Below are 15,648 nucleotides of genomic sequence, written 5' to 3'. Positions count from 1 at the left end.
ATGTACAACATTACAGATGTGAGTTATACTTGTGGTACCCGACCTTTATTCTCGGACAAAGACCTCAGTGGCACGGGCTCTCTAGAGAAATCTACAAAAATATTAGGAGGTCACGACGCTGAGCATGGATCGAATCCCTGGCAAGCCAACCTGTTGATAGATGGAAAACATGCGTGTGGAGGGACTATTTTAAGTGAGCACTGGATACTGACCGCCGCCCACTGTTGTCTGTAAGTTTGATTGCGACATTGACTAGCCAGAACCAAATTTAAAGTTTTCAAGACGGCAACAGAACCGCAGATATTGACAACGATATTATTAATATATTATTTAGAGTTTAACAGTCACAAGAAAATTGTATATTGTGGCCTTTAATTATCTGTGTAGACTTTGCCTGCTCTACGAATTTGTGTGTAGGTCAAATAAAATCACTTCTGTTGTAAACAGTGGCATCGCTAGTGTGACCTACTGAGGTCTTTTTTGCTTTATTTATATTTAGTCCCCTGAGTTATGTGATTGACCTTGGGAGAATTGTTAGTTCACCGGTACGCATCGGTCAACTGAACTCCGTCACGTCATGTGAATGGATTGTTTACTCCCTAGCAGACCCTGGACCAATGATCTTGCGACCGTGAGGATCCTTAACAGATCTTCAACCAATAGTCGTAAGACATTTGAGTGATTTCCCCTAATACTGAGCTGTATTTAATCTGGTACATTTCATGTTTAGGGGCAGCCAGATTGACCTTTGGATACGAGAGAGATGTTGCCGTATGTTTGGGCGCCATTTTTCAGTAGAGTAGTTTTGTGGAATGTTTTATCACCTTTGTATAAGGTATTGTGTGACAAGTTGTAGTATTACTGATATTTTGTTCTGGTGTACAATTGCACCCTTTGTCACATCGGTGATAGGTTGACCTTTTATTTGGTTTTCTATTGTTGTAGAGGCAATATGTCTCTTATTGATATTTGTGGTATTTATAATGCCATTCAGTTGTGTCAAGTAATGTTCTTTAATGGTGTTTAATATACTAAGCCACAGCTGTGATATATTGTGATTTTCTTTAACTGTAAGTTGGAGTTTTGAGTTTATTGATTGTACTCTTTAAGTCTGTACATTTTGTACAAACCCAGTGTCATAGTCTTGTACACTTATTAAATGGGTATTGACAGTTTTAAGTCGTGTTGAGTCTCTTCGATTTGTCGTGTTTTACCCTTAGACAGCATTAACGAGCTCACGGCAAGTTGTTGGGATTCCATTAGTATGACTTCTGTCAGTGCCATCCCAAACGAACCTGGGGTGTCCGCTCCCTCCGCGGCTGTCGGAGAGCGGTCATTACACTAGGTCTGTGTGTGTGTGTGCGTGAATGGTTCACATAGGCCTATAACCTAAATAGATGCCACATACGCGTACATGTATGTTTATAAGCTTTAATCACTACAGACTTAATGGTAACGATGTTTATCTATAGTCTGCTAATACTACAGTTGTATGTAGCATTGCTTTTTACAAAGTTAGCACGTTTACATCTTGGTATCACCCCTACCCCTTTGTTATGACAGTAGATTTGTACTTAAAAGAATATTTAACTTTAATTAATTATTAATTGAATTGGCAAAAAGTCATATTCTTCAGTAAATTTCTCAATTTTGTTTTGCACTCCCTCCCCTCGCCCCGCCCTCGCTACGCCTCTGATTTTAAATAGAGAAAGTAAAGGGAAATCACTCCCGCTTTATGTTTGCTTCATTTTTTATTATTCCAGCAATAAGAGCAAATATGACGTAGTTGTTGGTGACCGTGATCAAACCATAGACGAAGAGGAAGACGAAAAGTTTCAAGTAGAACAGATCATAATACACAGAAATTATTTCAAGCACCAAAGTAACTTGAACATTATTTTTCTGCTAGTTAAACCTTCCGCAAGGGTTAGGGTTAGGCTTAGGCTTAGGGTTAGGCTTAGGGTTAGGGTTAGGGTTAGGGTTAGGGTTAGGGTTAGGGTTAGGGTTAGGGTTAGGGTTAGGCTTAGGGTTAGGGTTAGGGTTAGGGTTAGGGTTAGGGTTAGGGTTAGGGTTAGGGTTAGGGTTAGGGTTAGGGTTAGGGTTAGGGTTAGGCTTAGGGTTAGGGTTAGGGTTAGGGTTAGGGTTAGGGTTAGGGTTAGGGTTAGGGTTAGGGTTAGGGTTAGGGTTAGGGTTAGGGTTAGGGTTAGGGTTAGGGTTAGGGTTAGGGCAAGGGTTAGGGTTAGGGTTAGGGAACCCCAAGGTTCGAGTTTCTCACGAAGTTAACTAAGCTACAATGGATTGGTCAGTAGAGTAGATGGAGTAAAGTTTAACTATGGTCATGGCAGTTTAACATAAGGTGTTGTAACTAACCACGGTTAAAGTGATAACCTTTACATCGACTGGGTCTGATATGATTGTAATTAGCTCATGTTTACACTGTGTCCAATATGGTGGTAACTAGCTCATATTTACATCGACTGGGTCCAATATGATGGTAATTAGCTCATGTTTACAATTTCTTGGTCCAATATGGTGGTAATTAGCTCATGTTTACAATATCTGAGTCCATTATGATGGTAATTATGTCGAGTCTGCTTGTAGACTGAAATGAGTAATATCGTAAACTTACATTCGCGTACTAAAATGCGAACTCAAAGATCGCAGCAGTTAAAAAATATACTATTAAACACATTTTCCCTTCTCTGTTAGCCAAACGGAAGTTAGAATTGAAGAACGACATCGCCTTGATAAAACTCAAGTTGAAGAATGGCCGTGGGATCCAGTTCAACAACTACGTCCAGCCTGCCTGTCTGCCTGATGCTGACACTGTCTACAACACTGGCCAACAATATACAATATCTGGATGGGGACGAATAAATAAGGTCACAAGTAAGCTCCCCTTTTAGGGATATTGTTAGTTATGGTTAGAATTAGAGTTATAACGAGTATAAAGTTTATTGGACGACTTTAAAAAAAAATGGAAATCAAAATCGATATATTGTTTCCCCTTGCACACAACACTCTACTTCAATGTGTTCATTATTTCTTTTCTTGTCCTACTTTACTGGTAGATAGGTTTGCCTGTCGCCCCTCCTGGGACATAGACCGCTGACAAGAGCTTTCGATGCGCCTCTGTCCTGGCCTAGTCTCTCCAACTGTCCTTGGTCTTCTTGGTGTACCACCCGGCTTCATAAATTCTCCACCGGGAGATCCATTTTTCCCCTGGTCCGAGCTGTCTGTATTTCTCTTTGTCTGCGTTTCTGTAGCGAGTTGTTTTTTACGATATAAGGTTGCTGACCTTATGCTCAACCCCCAACCTGGAGGACCAGGGTGCTAGCTTTCGTCTGATCCCTACCCGCGCAGACCTTCCCAGCTTGGTTGAACCTGCCAGGAGTTAACACTCCCGCTGGTATAGCTCTGTAGGTCGACGGGGTACACAAGATGCCAAGCCACGGCAAGGCCCTAGCACCAAACAACAGCCTACTTTACTACCTCAAGTTAAAGAAAAACTAGTTTAGCCAAGTATCGTATAAAATTAGTTACTACTTTTCTTTCACATCAGTCGTTTGATGCTCCGTGCAGGTAAACTCTACTGCCCTCCTTTTGTTATTTACTTGTCCTAATTTAAGATGGCATTACTATGACTGCCCTAGATGGTCTCATTACTGACAGATTGACTATTTTAACACGATATACATTGTTAAAAAGTAAAGTGAAGTTCCATTTCAAACCTGACGGTCTATATTGCAAGTGAAGTAGAGTTCACTTGTTTCTGTGACCTCGGCATATGAAGAGATAGTGTGGTCAGCACTATGCCCAGCCGCCTTTACTTTCCCTAACGTGTGTCAGGTACCCATCCGAGTTGGGAGTATTCAGACCTATTAAACGCTTTCTACTTGCTGTGGTTACAAGGACCAAGAATTCTGCAGGAAGCCAGGGTGTCACTCAGCCCCAGGAAGGTGTGTAAGCGATCCAACTACGACAGTCAGAGCATGATCTGTGTCAGGGGGTCTATTTTTACCTGCAGTGGCGACAGTGGTGGGCCGCTTGTTGCTAATACCAAAGGTCAGTTTGATTTGATTAGTTTTGCTAATTGGCGTCTGGTTGTCAATACCAAAGGTTAATTGGATTTGATTAGTGTGGCTAATGAACGTGTGGTTGCATAGAACAACGACCTGAGAAGGGGGGGGGGGTGCTATAATGGGTAAATGTGGGGATGGAGTTTCGCGCTCTCTCCCCATAGTTTAATTTCTCCCTTGTTTAAGTATGTAGAAAAAATTAAAAGCGATTATCAGTCAGTAAATATATAAAATAATAGTACCGGCGTGGTCGGGTCAATAAAGCGCATGGTTGCTAAACCGAAACGTCCCGAGTTTGAACCCCGGGTAGATGAGGCCCATTATCTGTGACATCAACCTATCTAGGAGAGACAACACCAAAATCAAACAAACCGCTGCTCTACAGTTTCTTCTTGGTGTACAAATAAAGGAAAAAAAGGCCGAAATCAACAGCCTATATGGCGCATAACAAGTTGAAACGTAAGACTTAAATGTGTTGGAAGAAATCACGTTCAACATTCTACTTAATTAAGAACGAATAAAAATAAACCGGGAGTGATCTCCCCTAAACTTTCTCGAATATTCATATATAAAACAACAGGGGATGGGAACTCGGGATATAGTTATGATTTTTAATCCATTTTAAATGCTTAAACTTTTTAAAACAGAATAGAATCTCATAGTAAAAAGAATTGCGCACCAAGCGAACGCTAAAAACGGAATGTGCATAATAGTGCAGACTATTATTAGCACATTATAAATTTCCATGCGTTTTTGAGAAATCAGAAATAGCGTAAATTACTACTTTTGGTCAACGGAAATTACTCAAAATTTGATAGAAAGTAGAGGATTAGATCTTTTACTTACGTGTAAAATTTCATTTATCTATCTGAAATAGTACTTAAGTTATAGGCTTTTGAAAAATTCAAAGCAGAAAAAGTACCACTTCCGGTTATCGGGAATCGCTCAAAAGTTGATAAGGATCTACGATTTTGATAAAATACTTATATATGAAATTTCATCAACCTAGCTGTAACGGTACTCAAGTTATCGTGTTTATACACACACACACAGACAGACACACACACACACACACAGACATACGGACGAGATTGCAAAATTATGTTTCTCCGTACCAGTAAGGTGTAAAACGTCGAGATGTGTAAAAATCTCGATTTTTTAAGACTTTCTTTATAGGGCCTACTTCGTATATACGAGAAAGTAAAAATAATACATAATAATTAAATACCTGCTGTAAAAATAGTCTACGTGAACAAAACAGCTTTCTTATTATTTAACCCCGTCAATAGGCTCTGCCGTTAGGATGGTAATATTTTTTTTAGATATATCTAGAAAAACTTCTATTATGTTTTTTTTTCTTAAACCTAAGTGTTGCGAAGTGAGTTTTGGTACAGGGTCGACGCTGAACGTGACGAACAATAGATGACGACGATCCAAAAAGAGAACACTGTACGACGCCACGATGTTTCTATATTTTATTACATATAATAAACAGCTACATCAACAGCAGACACAGGACGAAGACTTCCTAACACAACCTCACATGACGACGACAAGACGCAGACTGACTTTCAACTATCTTCCTAACAACGAAAACATTCCCTCTTACGTCACATCCTTATTTATTCATGCATTCATAATCTTTTATTAATATCGCTACACACATACTCTCAAACCATCCACAACTATATTAACTCTATTCAACTACACACATACTCTCAAACCATCCACAACTATATTAACTCTATTCAACTACACACATACTCTCAAGCCATCCACAACTATATTAACTCTATTCAACTACACACATACTCTCAAACTCATTCCATACATTTAGGTCCATTCACAACATACCCCTCTCCTTTCTTCAGCTGAAAATACATACCAGAACTATCAAACTATTTTCAGCTTCAACTTCATAAGACATGCATCCATACAATATGCTACATATATACATGCAATATGCAACAAAGACAATGTTCTGTGGTCCATGGTTCTTCATCACCGTCGTCAGTCAACCTGAACACACAAATCTTTTGGTCCCAACCAACACCTTGTCCACCCACATCTTTTGGTTTCTTGTCTCTGGACATCAACACAAGCTAAAAGAAAAATAATCCAGGACCAGCATGTTCCCAAATCTTAAAATCCATGTTTAATATATAAGTACCCCTGTTGAGCACCTCTTCCTGTTATTACAATATGATATTACAACCAAATAGCAAAGTACATGGTTTCTAAAATGTGAAAATTAAATCGCAACTATTAATTAAAATCAATCCGATTTGGCTATATATCATATAACTCAATAGATTCCCAAGCATCATAAAACTACTATCCAACAATCAGGAAATCAACAGTCCAAGCAAATACCAACACTCCATATTTAAACCAATTAAACCTAAAGATATTATAGTTAATCTATACAATGGAGTACACCAATGAACTAAATTAGAACCATCAACACTTCCAATAAGCCAGTACAATATCACATAGAGGAGTATTTCCCGTGAACCCCCAAACACAACAACCAGGTACTCGGCACAACCTCGAGATACCAAAAAATAACGCGGACTGCATCCTCAGTCTCGCAAAACAAAATCATTATCTAGCGAAGATCAATTATCTCCAAAAAAAAAAAAACAACAACACTAAGCTAATGGGTTCATTATCCAACCAAGAAAATCAAACCTCTTAGGATATAATAATTTAGCACATTGTACCTAAAATACCACCATATTGCTATATCTCTAGTATAGAAATATAATATCTAATGGAGGACAATTTTCCATGACCCCGGGACAAACAAAATATCTCGGCAAACCATCGAGATCCAAATAACCATAATCACTATCCATCATATAACTAAGTTACGTATCAACCAGACAGCATCCAGCATGAATGGGTGACAATAAAATCAACTACTCTACACGGGAAACAGGAAAAATACTGGGCCCAACAACCAAATCAGAAAATATATCCTCAATTGATATCATATGTAATACACCAAAGAGTCCCTAAACCTAACACTAACAAAGTAACAAATTACTTATAGTCAATACATATTACAACCATGCACATAAGGGGAACCTAACGCTATATATTTCAATAACGCCCTCTCTAAGGCGCTTCCCTAAATGAGAATGGTTAATTGTAATTAACATAAGGCAAGTTAATTATACATTTAAATTTAAAGTATAGTAAACAGTATAACTACCACCAAAATTATATACATAATGACAAAATACAGTACTCTATCTCCATGATGGTATTTGGAGAGAGTAAAACCATATAGATCTACCAATATTAATTAACAGGTATTGTTGAAACTAATCATTAGTGAACCAGTAACTGGTTGTTATTATCTTACACTATAATTCACCAGATCTAGACCGACTTTTATATAGATGGTAGATAGTGTCTAGTTGTCCTAATTATTACAAGATTTGCTTCTAAATATTATATAAAACTAGATTCTAAATTACAGGGCAAATGAAATTTTACACAATTAGTGTGAACTATGACACTGGTAACTGGATTCTAGATCTACATCAATGATGTTGGGGAAAAAATTTATATCCAGTAGGGCCTAAACAAATATTACTAAAAATGAACAACAAAAAAATTGTATTAGATCTTAGTATCTAAAAAAAATGGAAGAGGTGTACTCAACTTAAACAATCCCAGACGTCAGGTCTTCATGACAACTCCAGATCCCACACTCCATAGGCCACATCAGATTCAGGCGATGACTTGTAGTACACATGCTGGTATAGTCCAAGTCAGTCACACACACTGGATTGGTGACGCAGATTGACGTCGACTTGTACTTCGAGAATCCAGGCAGATAATATAGTTCTTGTAGTTCGGGAATTCATCTCGACCAATACTGGGTTGAACAAACGAAGAAAATTCTCGTCTGCACTGTCGACAAAGTCAACCACAAAGAAATTTGACATGATGAAGGTCAGGGACGTCATCAAAACATGTAGGCCAAACAATTCAGCCGATCACGACGATGTGGGTTAGACGAGGGTGATGACGTAAACTCTTCCGACGAACAGTTGACGATGTAGGAAGAAACCCGAAAATTAATCATCAGTCATAAAGAAAATCTGCATAAACGACGAAAACAGCACGGCCATTGTAGAGGGTCGGGGACGAGTGGCGATGACGTCATAATAAACAACTGTGGACATCAAATAAATGCCAGCCTTTGGACTACTGCTCAGCACGAACCAAAGATGAAAACGGCCACATCCGTAGTTCTAACCTTGACGGGAATCAATGGGCGATGAGAGACCCGATATAGTCGCTGGATATCGACGTCACATCCTTATTTATTCATGCATTCATAATCTTTTATTAATATCGCTACACACATACTCTCAAACCATCCACAACTATATTAACTCTATTCAACTACACACATACTCTCAAACCATCCACAACTATATTAACTCTATTCAACTACACACATACTCTCAAGCCATCCACAACTATATTAACTCTATTCAACTACACACATACTCTCAAACTCATTCCATACATTTAGGTCCATTCACAATGTCTTACATCGTATTACTGATTGTACTTTCTATTTTCTACATAGGTTTCTACGAGCAGTATTTCTTCTAGAATTTTTTCTCCGGGGGGGGGGGGGGGCACTTGAAATTTTCGGGGGGGGGGGGGCGGTAGACTTTCTTCGGCGGGGGGGGGGGGGGGCGGACACTGTTAAAATTATATATTTTCTAAATAAATTATATAAATTTCATTTCGTTCGGGGGGGGGGGAGGGGCGGTAAAAAAATTTCGGGGGGGGGGGGGCTTCGTCCCCCCCGAAGAGATGCCTGGAAGAAACTCTGTCTACGAGGTGTTGGGACTGACATCGTATTACTGATTGTACTATCTATTTCATTGAATACATAGGTTTCTACGAGGTGTTGGGAATTGCATCGTATGGAAGTAACAACGACTGTAAGATCCCTCGTACCGCCTTCTTCACCAAGGTTGTCAGGTTTCTCGCCTGGATTCTTTCGAGGATCAGAATATATGGGAAAAATAAAGCCGAGAGAACTCTACCGCCACGTCCTCGGTTCATTAGATGAACCTTCACAGTGTTAAAAATAAAGTTATATTTAAAAAAAAAATTGATTCCATATTTTATAGATAAACGTCCATTCAACTAATTTCGTAAAAATAGCAGCCTCTCCATTCTACGACAAATGTCATTGAGGTTTTTATTCGGAGAAAAGTTATGCCTATAGAAACTGGATTCTAAATAAATTAAATAAATCAAAATAGCTCTCATAGTTTGTTTATATTTAAAACAGTGTACGTTACTTTGTTTCATCCTATATAGATTTAGTTTGTATAAGACTGTGGATTTTGTATAGGTTGCTAAATATAGACATAGACATGAACATAGACATGAACATAGACTTGGTCATCGACATAGACATTGACATGGCCATGGACACGTAGACATAGACCCCTTCTCAGCCACCCCTTAGATTTATTTATGAGTGGAAGCCCAACAAATTTTCCACACAGATAATTTTGCGTCTTCTAATTCAAATAACGAATGGTTGTAAACATGCATTTGATTGACAAAGTAAATTTTCAAAGCCAATGGAAACAAGTAGTAATGTATAACATCCTAATCACGCTACCAAACCCCGCTACCAAACCCCGTTTCCAAACCAAGCTTCCACCCATCCGTCCAACCATCCAACCAACCATCCTTACTACCACCTTTCCAACCACGCTAGCAACCACCTTGAGGAAACACATTGAGTGACTTGTGCAGAGGCGTGACTAAGGTAGTCGTTATTAGAAGCGTGACTAAGGTAGTCGTTATCAGAGGCGTGAAACAATTTAATGATTGTTCCCCTTTACAATAAATTTATTTTCAATTTTAAACTGGATAACCTATGTACAGAAATATTTTTTATTAATTAATTATTACTAATTTCTTTAAGATTTAAATAAAAAAGACTATAAAATGTTGACAAAAATTGTAATCATTGTTGCAGTTACAAAGCTAGGCGTTGAAATATCACTTTCTGTTAATATTGCTATTTCAGTTACAAAACTAATAATTTAATATCTAATTTCACATAAAAATGAGAGAAATGCAACTGGAATTTTGGAATAAAATGGCGGCGTCTATCGAAGAACATTGTGTTCCCATTCAAAAGTTTAACGCGTTCTAAATCTAATTTTCTGTCGGTCATAACTTTAACAATACGTCCGTTTGCTGTATTTATTACGTTCCAACACTTATATCAATTTTAAACTGTCTTTTTTCATTTAGTTTTACAATAAATTTCTCTAGATCTAAAGATCAGCTGTCGAAGGAAAGTTATGAATCTAGCCTAGATCTAGATCTAGCCTAGATCTAGGTCACTAGACTTAATGTAAATTCTAGATCTAGACTTAATGTAAATTCTACATCTAGAATCTATTTCAGGCCTTAATACATCTAGAATCTATTTCAGGCCTTAATTATTTTATATAAATCTTTGTTTGGCTAATTTAAGATAAATTTTAATTTGAAAGTTACTAGATTCTACTACTAGACTTAGATCTAGATCTATGCGCGGAGACTCAAAAGTATAGTATAAATGTTCATTTGTGACGTCACGAGTAAATAGCTAAGTTTGTAGCGTAGTCCGCTCTCATGCGGGTGGTACAGGTACTAGACCAATATGTCAATGATATTTGTTTTCAATTTTTTTGTTTTTTAGATGTGAATGATAAAGTTGCCTATCTGAACTTGGCAGGATACAGGGCAGGTGAAGTAGAGTTCATCTGTTTCTTTGTCCTAAGCATATGAAAGGATAGTGTGGTCAGAGACATGCTCGGCTGGAATCGTTTTTTAAACGATAAAAACATGTTGTCTGAGACTTGGCGGGACACTGGGCAGGTGAAGTAGAGTTGAGTAGGTCACATGTGACGTCAGTATATGAAGGGATAGTCCGAAATCGGTGTTTTCGGTGTTTTTAAAAGATAAGAAACATATTTTTGAATGTGGGGTCTGTTTTTGTGACGATAAGTGACACTGCAGTAGCGTAGCGAGGAGGGGGGGCGGGAGGGGAGGCGGGGGGAGGGGAGGCGGGGGGGGGAAGGGGAGGCGGGGGGAGGTGGAGGGGGGGGGCGGGGGGACATATTTGGGGCGCCAAAATGGTTTGGAAAAATAAATTGAAAGGTTGAGGGGGGTTCAAATCGAAAGTTTGAGTGGGGGAGGGGGGGGGTGCACATCAAAAGTTTGAGGGGGGGGGGGGGTTGAAAATCGAAATCTTGGGGGGGGGGGTTAAAATCGAAAAGTTTGTCCCCGGGCGCCGGGAAGGCTCGCTATGCCTCTGAGTGACAGACGTGATGTTTTTTGATGGATGACCCCCGAAACCCACATTTATCCAACGGATGACGGGTATTCTAGTTATGTTTAAAAGGTGCATGTTTTCAGGAAAAATGGCAACCAAAATATATACGTTTTTATTAAGCTAAACAACATAACATTAGCTCACACTGATAAACCGGCTAAAATAATTCAGTAAAATAACGTATATTCATTGTTGTTTCTGTTGTTCATTGAATCTAATGTTTGTTTGTTTTTGGCGCAGAAATTTTTTTTTCCCTATGGTGCACTCTTGTACTAAATTTATTAAAATCCCATTAAACTTTACCTGAAGGCTATTTTTGCTTTACAGCTAAGTACCATATGCGCGTTTAAAAATGTAGTCACTAGTCTTCGAACTGCATGTTTTAATTTTGAATATTTCTCTTAATTTTATTACCCGCTCTAACTGAAGTTGTCCTTATACATTCAAATCAAAGAGCTAATTTTTTTCTACATAAGTAATTGTTATAAATGAAATTTCTACACATTGCTGACTTTATGATATCTGGTTAGAGACAAATATATTAATACTAAACTAAACGTCACTAAACCCGGCGCTGTTTGTAAACATTGAGAGTGAACCACAGCTCACCTACCATGTAGGGGTGGGGGTGGTAGGGAGCGCGCTTGCAGCTTGTTTTCTAGCGTCTCCCAGGAGAGAATTATATATATAGATACAAACCTGTAAACTTTGAGAGATTTCAGTATCTATATATATAATACTCATATGGGAGACGCTAGAAAACAAGCTGTAAACGCGCTCCCTGTAAATGTTTACAAACAGAGCCGGGTTTAGTGACGACTATTAGGGGCAGATAATTTAGTTTGAAACGATTTTAAACGTAGGGGGGAGGGTAACTAAGTGGAGTTTACTTTAATGGAGGGGGGGGGGGATTATCGTCCTTAACGAGCTACTTACAGTGTTTTAAAGAAATATTTTCAGTGGCAGCGTTGGTAGTGTCGAATTCACAAATAATGAATAACTGAAAAGTAGAAAAAAACAACAAATAAATAGCGGCGTATGACATGCCGCGGTTCGGCTTGTTATTATATATTTATCTGAAACTCCATAAACCTTTAAACGTTTCTATACCACTATTCTGACTACCCTATAAAGTAAGCTTTTTCAATTCAAAATCAATAACTACTGTGTATTATGAAAATCATATATATATATATATATATATATATATATATATATATATATATATATATAGTACACAAATATATAACTATATATTGGGGTAGGGTGGGGGCCCCAAATCGGCGCTCACCCAGTGTATCGAAATGGGTTGTAACGCCTCTGATTTCATTCTCGACAACGTCAAGTCGTTCACTCTACCAAGTGTCCATTTCTTTGATCGCTATTATTGTGTCATGTGACAGCGCCATCTAAATGGGACCAGCTCTACAGCTCCATGTGACCAGCTCTACAGCTCCATGTGACCAGCTCTACAGCTCCATGTGACCAGCTCCATGTGACCAGCTCTACAGCTCCATGTGACCAGCTCCATGTGACCAGCTCTACAGCTCCATGTGACCAGCTCCATGTGACCAGCTCTACAGCTCCATGTGACCAGCTCTACAGCTCCATGTGACCAGCTCTACAGCTTCATGTGACCAGCTCTACAGCTCCATGTGACCAGCTCTACAGCTCCATGTGACCAGCTCTACAGCTCCATGTGACCAGCTCTACAGCTCCATGTGACCAGCTCCATGTGACCAGCTCTACAGCTCCATGTGACCAGCTCTACAGCTCCATGTGACCAGCTCCATGTGACCAGCTCTACAGCTCCATGTGACCAGCTCCATGTGACCAGCTCTACAGCTCCATGTGACCAACTCTACAGCTCCATGTGACCAGCTCTACAGCTCCATGTGACCAGCTCTACAGCTCCATGTGACCAGCTCTACAGCTCCATGTGACCAGCTCTACAGCTCCATGTGACCAGCTCCATGTGACCAGCTCTACAGCTCCATGTGACCAGCTCTACAGCTCCATGTGACCAGCTCCATGTGACCAGCTCTACAGCTCCATGTGACCAGCTCCATGTGACCAGCTCCATGTGACCAGCTCTACAGCTCCATGTGACCAGCTCTACAGCTCCATGTGACCAGCTCTACAGCTCCATGTGACCAGCTCCATGTGACCAGCTCTACAGCTCCATGTGACCAGCTCTACAGCTCCATGTGACCAGCTCTACAGCTCCATGTGACCAGCTCTACAGCTTCATGTGACCAGCTCTACAGCTCCGAGCTACAGCTAAGAGCCCCTCATCACATCCAGAAGATGACGTCACCACCACACAGTATATCAAAAAGACGTCACGCAGTGCCGTCAAACCAATATTACAACATTGTTATAAAATGTTTTCTGAATCTACAAGGGGGTGGGGGGGGGGCAATTAAAAATCTGGCAACATTAATTAATCCCTTTAAATGAATAAATATTAATTAGCCAGACGAATTAGCTGTTGTCAGATAATCCACAGGACGTGCTGCCACTACACAACATGACCACTACAGATTCGATCTATCAATGGATCTAACACCACATGCATGTGTTCAGCTGACTGGCTTATCAAATATGACACTGCATGCAGTTCATGACTGTCGCAGTTTGCGTTCGTCAATGTATCTGACACCATGTGGAGATATCCATTGGATCATCAGATTTTATCCTGTCTACACCAGCGTCTAAATATATTTAGCACCGCGGTAAATATGTTAATTAGATTGGACCATTTATAGCACCGCGGTAAATATGTTAATTAGATTGGACCATCAGATTTTATCCTGTCTACACCAGCGTCTAAATATATTTAGCACCGCGGTAAATATGTTAATTAGATTGGACCATCAGATTTTATCCTGTCTACACCAGAGTCTACACTCACCAATTCCATCTGTCAATATATCTAGCACCGCGGTAATGTGTTAATTTGATTGGACCATCAGATTTTACACAGTCAACGCCAGTGTCTACACCCACCAATTCGATCTGTCAATATATCTTGTACCCCGTCAACATGTTAATTTAGCTAATCCTAATGTGTCTAGCGCTGTTGAAAGTTGTTAAAAGTTTGGATACACTTTGATACACGGTATATTTCGGGTTTGAGCAGGTTTGACTCCCAAAGACAACACCACATGACAACAACACCACATGACAACAACACCACATGACAACAACATCACATGACAACAACATCACAAGACAACAACATCACATGACAACAACATCACATGACAACATCACATGACAATACCAGATGACAACATTAGAAGACAACAACATCACATGACAACAACATCACATGACGACAACATCATATGACAACATCACATGACAACAGCAGATGACAACACTAGAAGACAACAACATCACATCACAACATCACATTACAACACCAAATGACAACACTAGAAGACAACAACATCACATTACAACAACATCACATGACAACAACATCACACGACAACAACATCACATGACAACAACATCACATGACAACAACATCACATGACAACAACATCACATGACAACAACATCACATGACAACAACATCATATGACAACATCACATGACAACACCAGATGACAACATTAGAAGACAACAACATCACATGACAACAACATCACATGACAACAACATCACATGACAACACCAGATGACAACATTAGAAGACAACAACATCACATTACAACAACATCACATGACAACAACATCACATAACAACAACACCACATGACAACAACATCACATTACAACAACATCACATGACAACAACATCACATTACAACAACATCACATGACAACAACATCACATGACAACAACATCACATGACAACAACATCACATGACAACATCACATGACAACAACATCACATGACAACAACATCACATTACAACAACATCACATGACAACAACATCACATGACAACAACATCATATGACAACATCACATGACAACACCAGATGACAACATTAGAAGACAACAACATCACATGACAACAACATCACATGACAACAACATCATATGACAACATCACATGACAACAGCAGATGACAACACTAGAAGACAACAACATCACATCACAACATCACATTACAACACCAAATGACAACACTAGAAGACAACAACATCACATGACAACAACATCACAT

General features: G+C 39.3%; 1 protein-coding gene across 1 annotated transcript; it reads left to right on the top strand.

The window, feature by feature from the left end:
* Nucleotides 1-9,334, top strand: LOC131929555 (chymotrypsinogen B-like). The gene is made up of 5 exons (XM_059285823.1): nt 1-230; nt 1,764-1,882; nt 2,710-2,889; nt 3,913-4,065; nt 9,008-9,334. Exons 1-5 carry the CDS (start codon nt 1-3, stop codon nt 9,184-9,186), a joined length of 861 nt encoding a protein of 286 aa, XP_059141806.1. The 3' UTR covers nt 9,187-9,334.
* The last annotated feature ends 6,314 nt before the right edge of the window (nt 9,335-15,648 follow it).

This window comes from Physella acuta, unplaced genomic scaffold (assembly GCF_028476545.2).
Source record: "Physella acuta isolate Inbredline_101_S28 unplaced genomic scaffold, ASM2847654v3 ptg001649l, whole genome shotgun sequence".
NCBI lineage: Eukaryota > Metazoa > Mollusca > Gastropoda > Physidae > Physella > Physella acuta.
Note: the sequence above shows the minus strand (reverse complement) of the source record. Positions and strands in the feature narration are given on the sequence as shown.

Coding starts and splice junctions, on each gene's coding strand:
- LOC131929555 (XM_059285823.1), top strand. CDS start 1: ATGTACAACATTACAGATGTGAGTTATACTTGTGGTACCCGACCTTTA. Junction 231..1,763: donor ACCGCCGCCCACTGTTGTCT/GTAAGTTTGATT, acceptor TTATTATTCCAG/CAATAAGAGCAAATATGACG. Junction 2,890..3,912: donor ACGAATAAATAAGGTCACAA/GTAAGCTCCCCT, acceptor TGTGGTTACAAG/GACCAAGAATTCTGCAGGAA.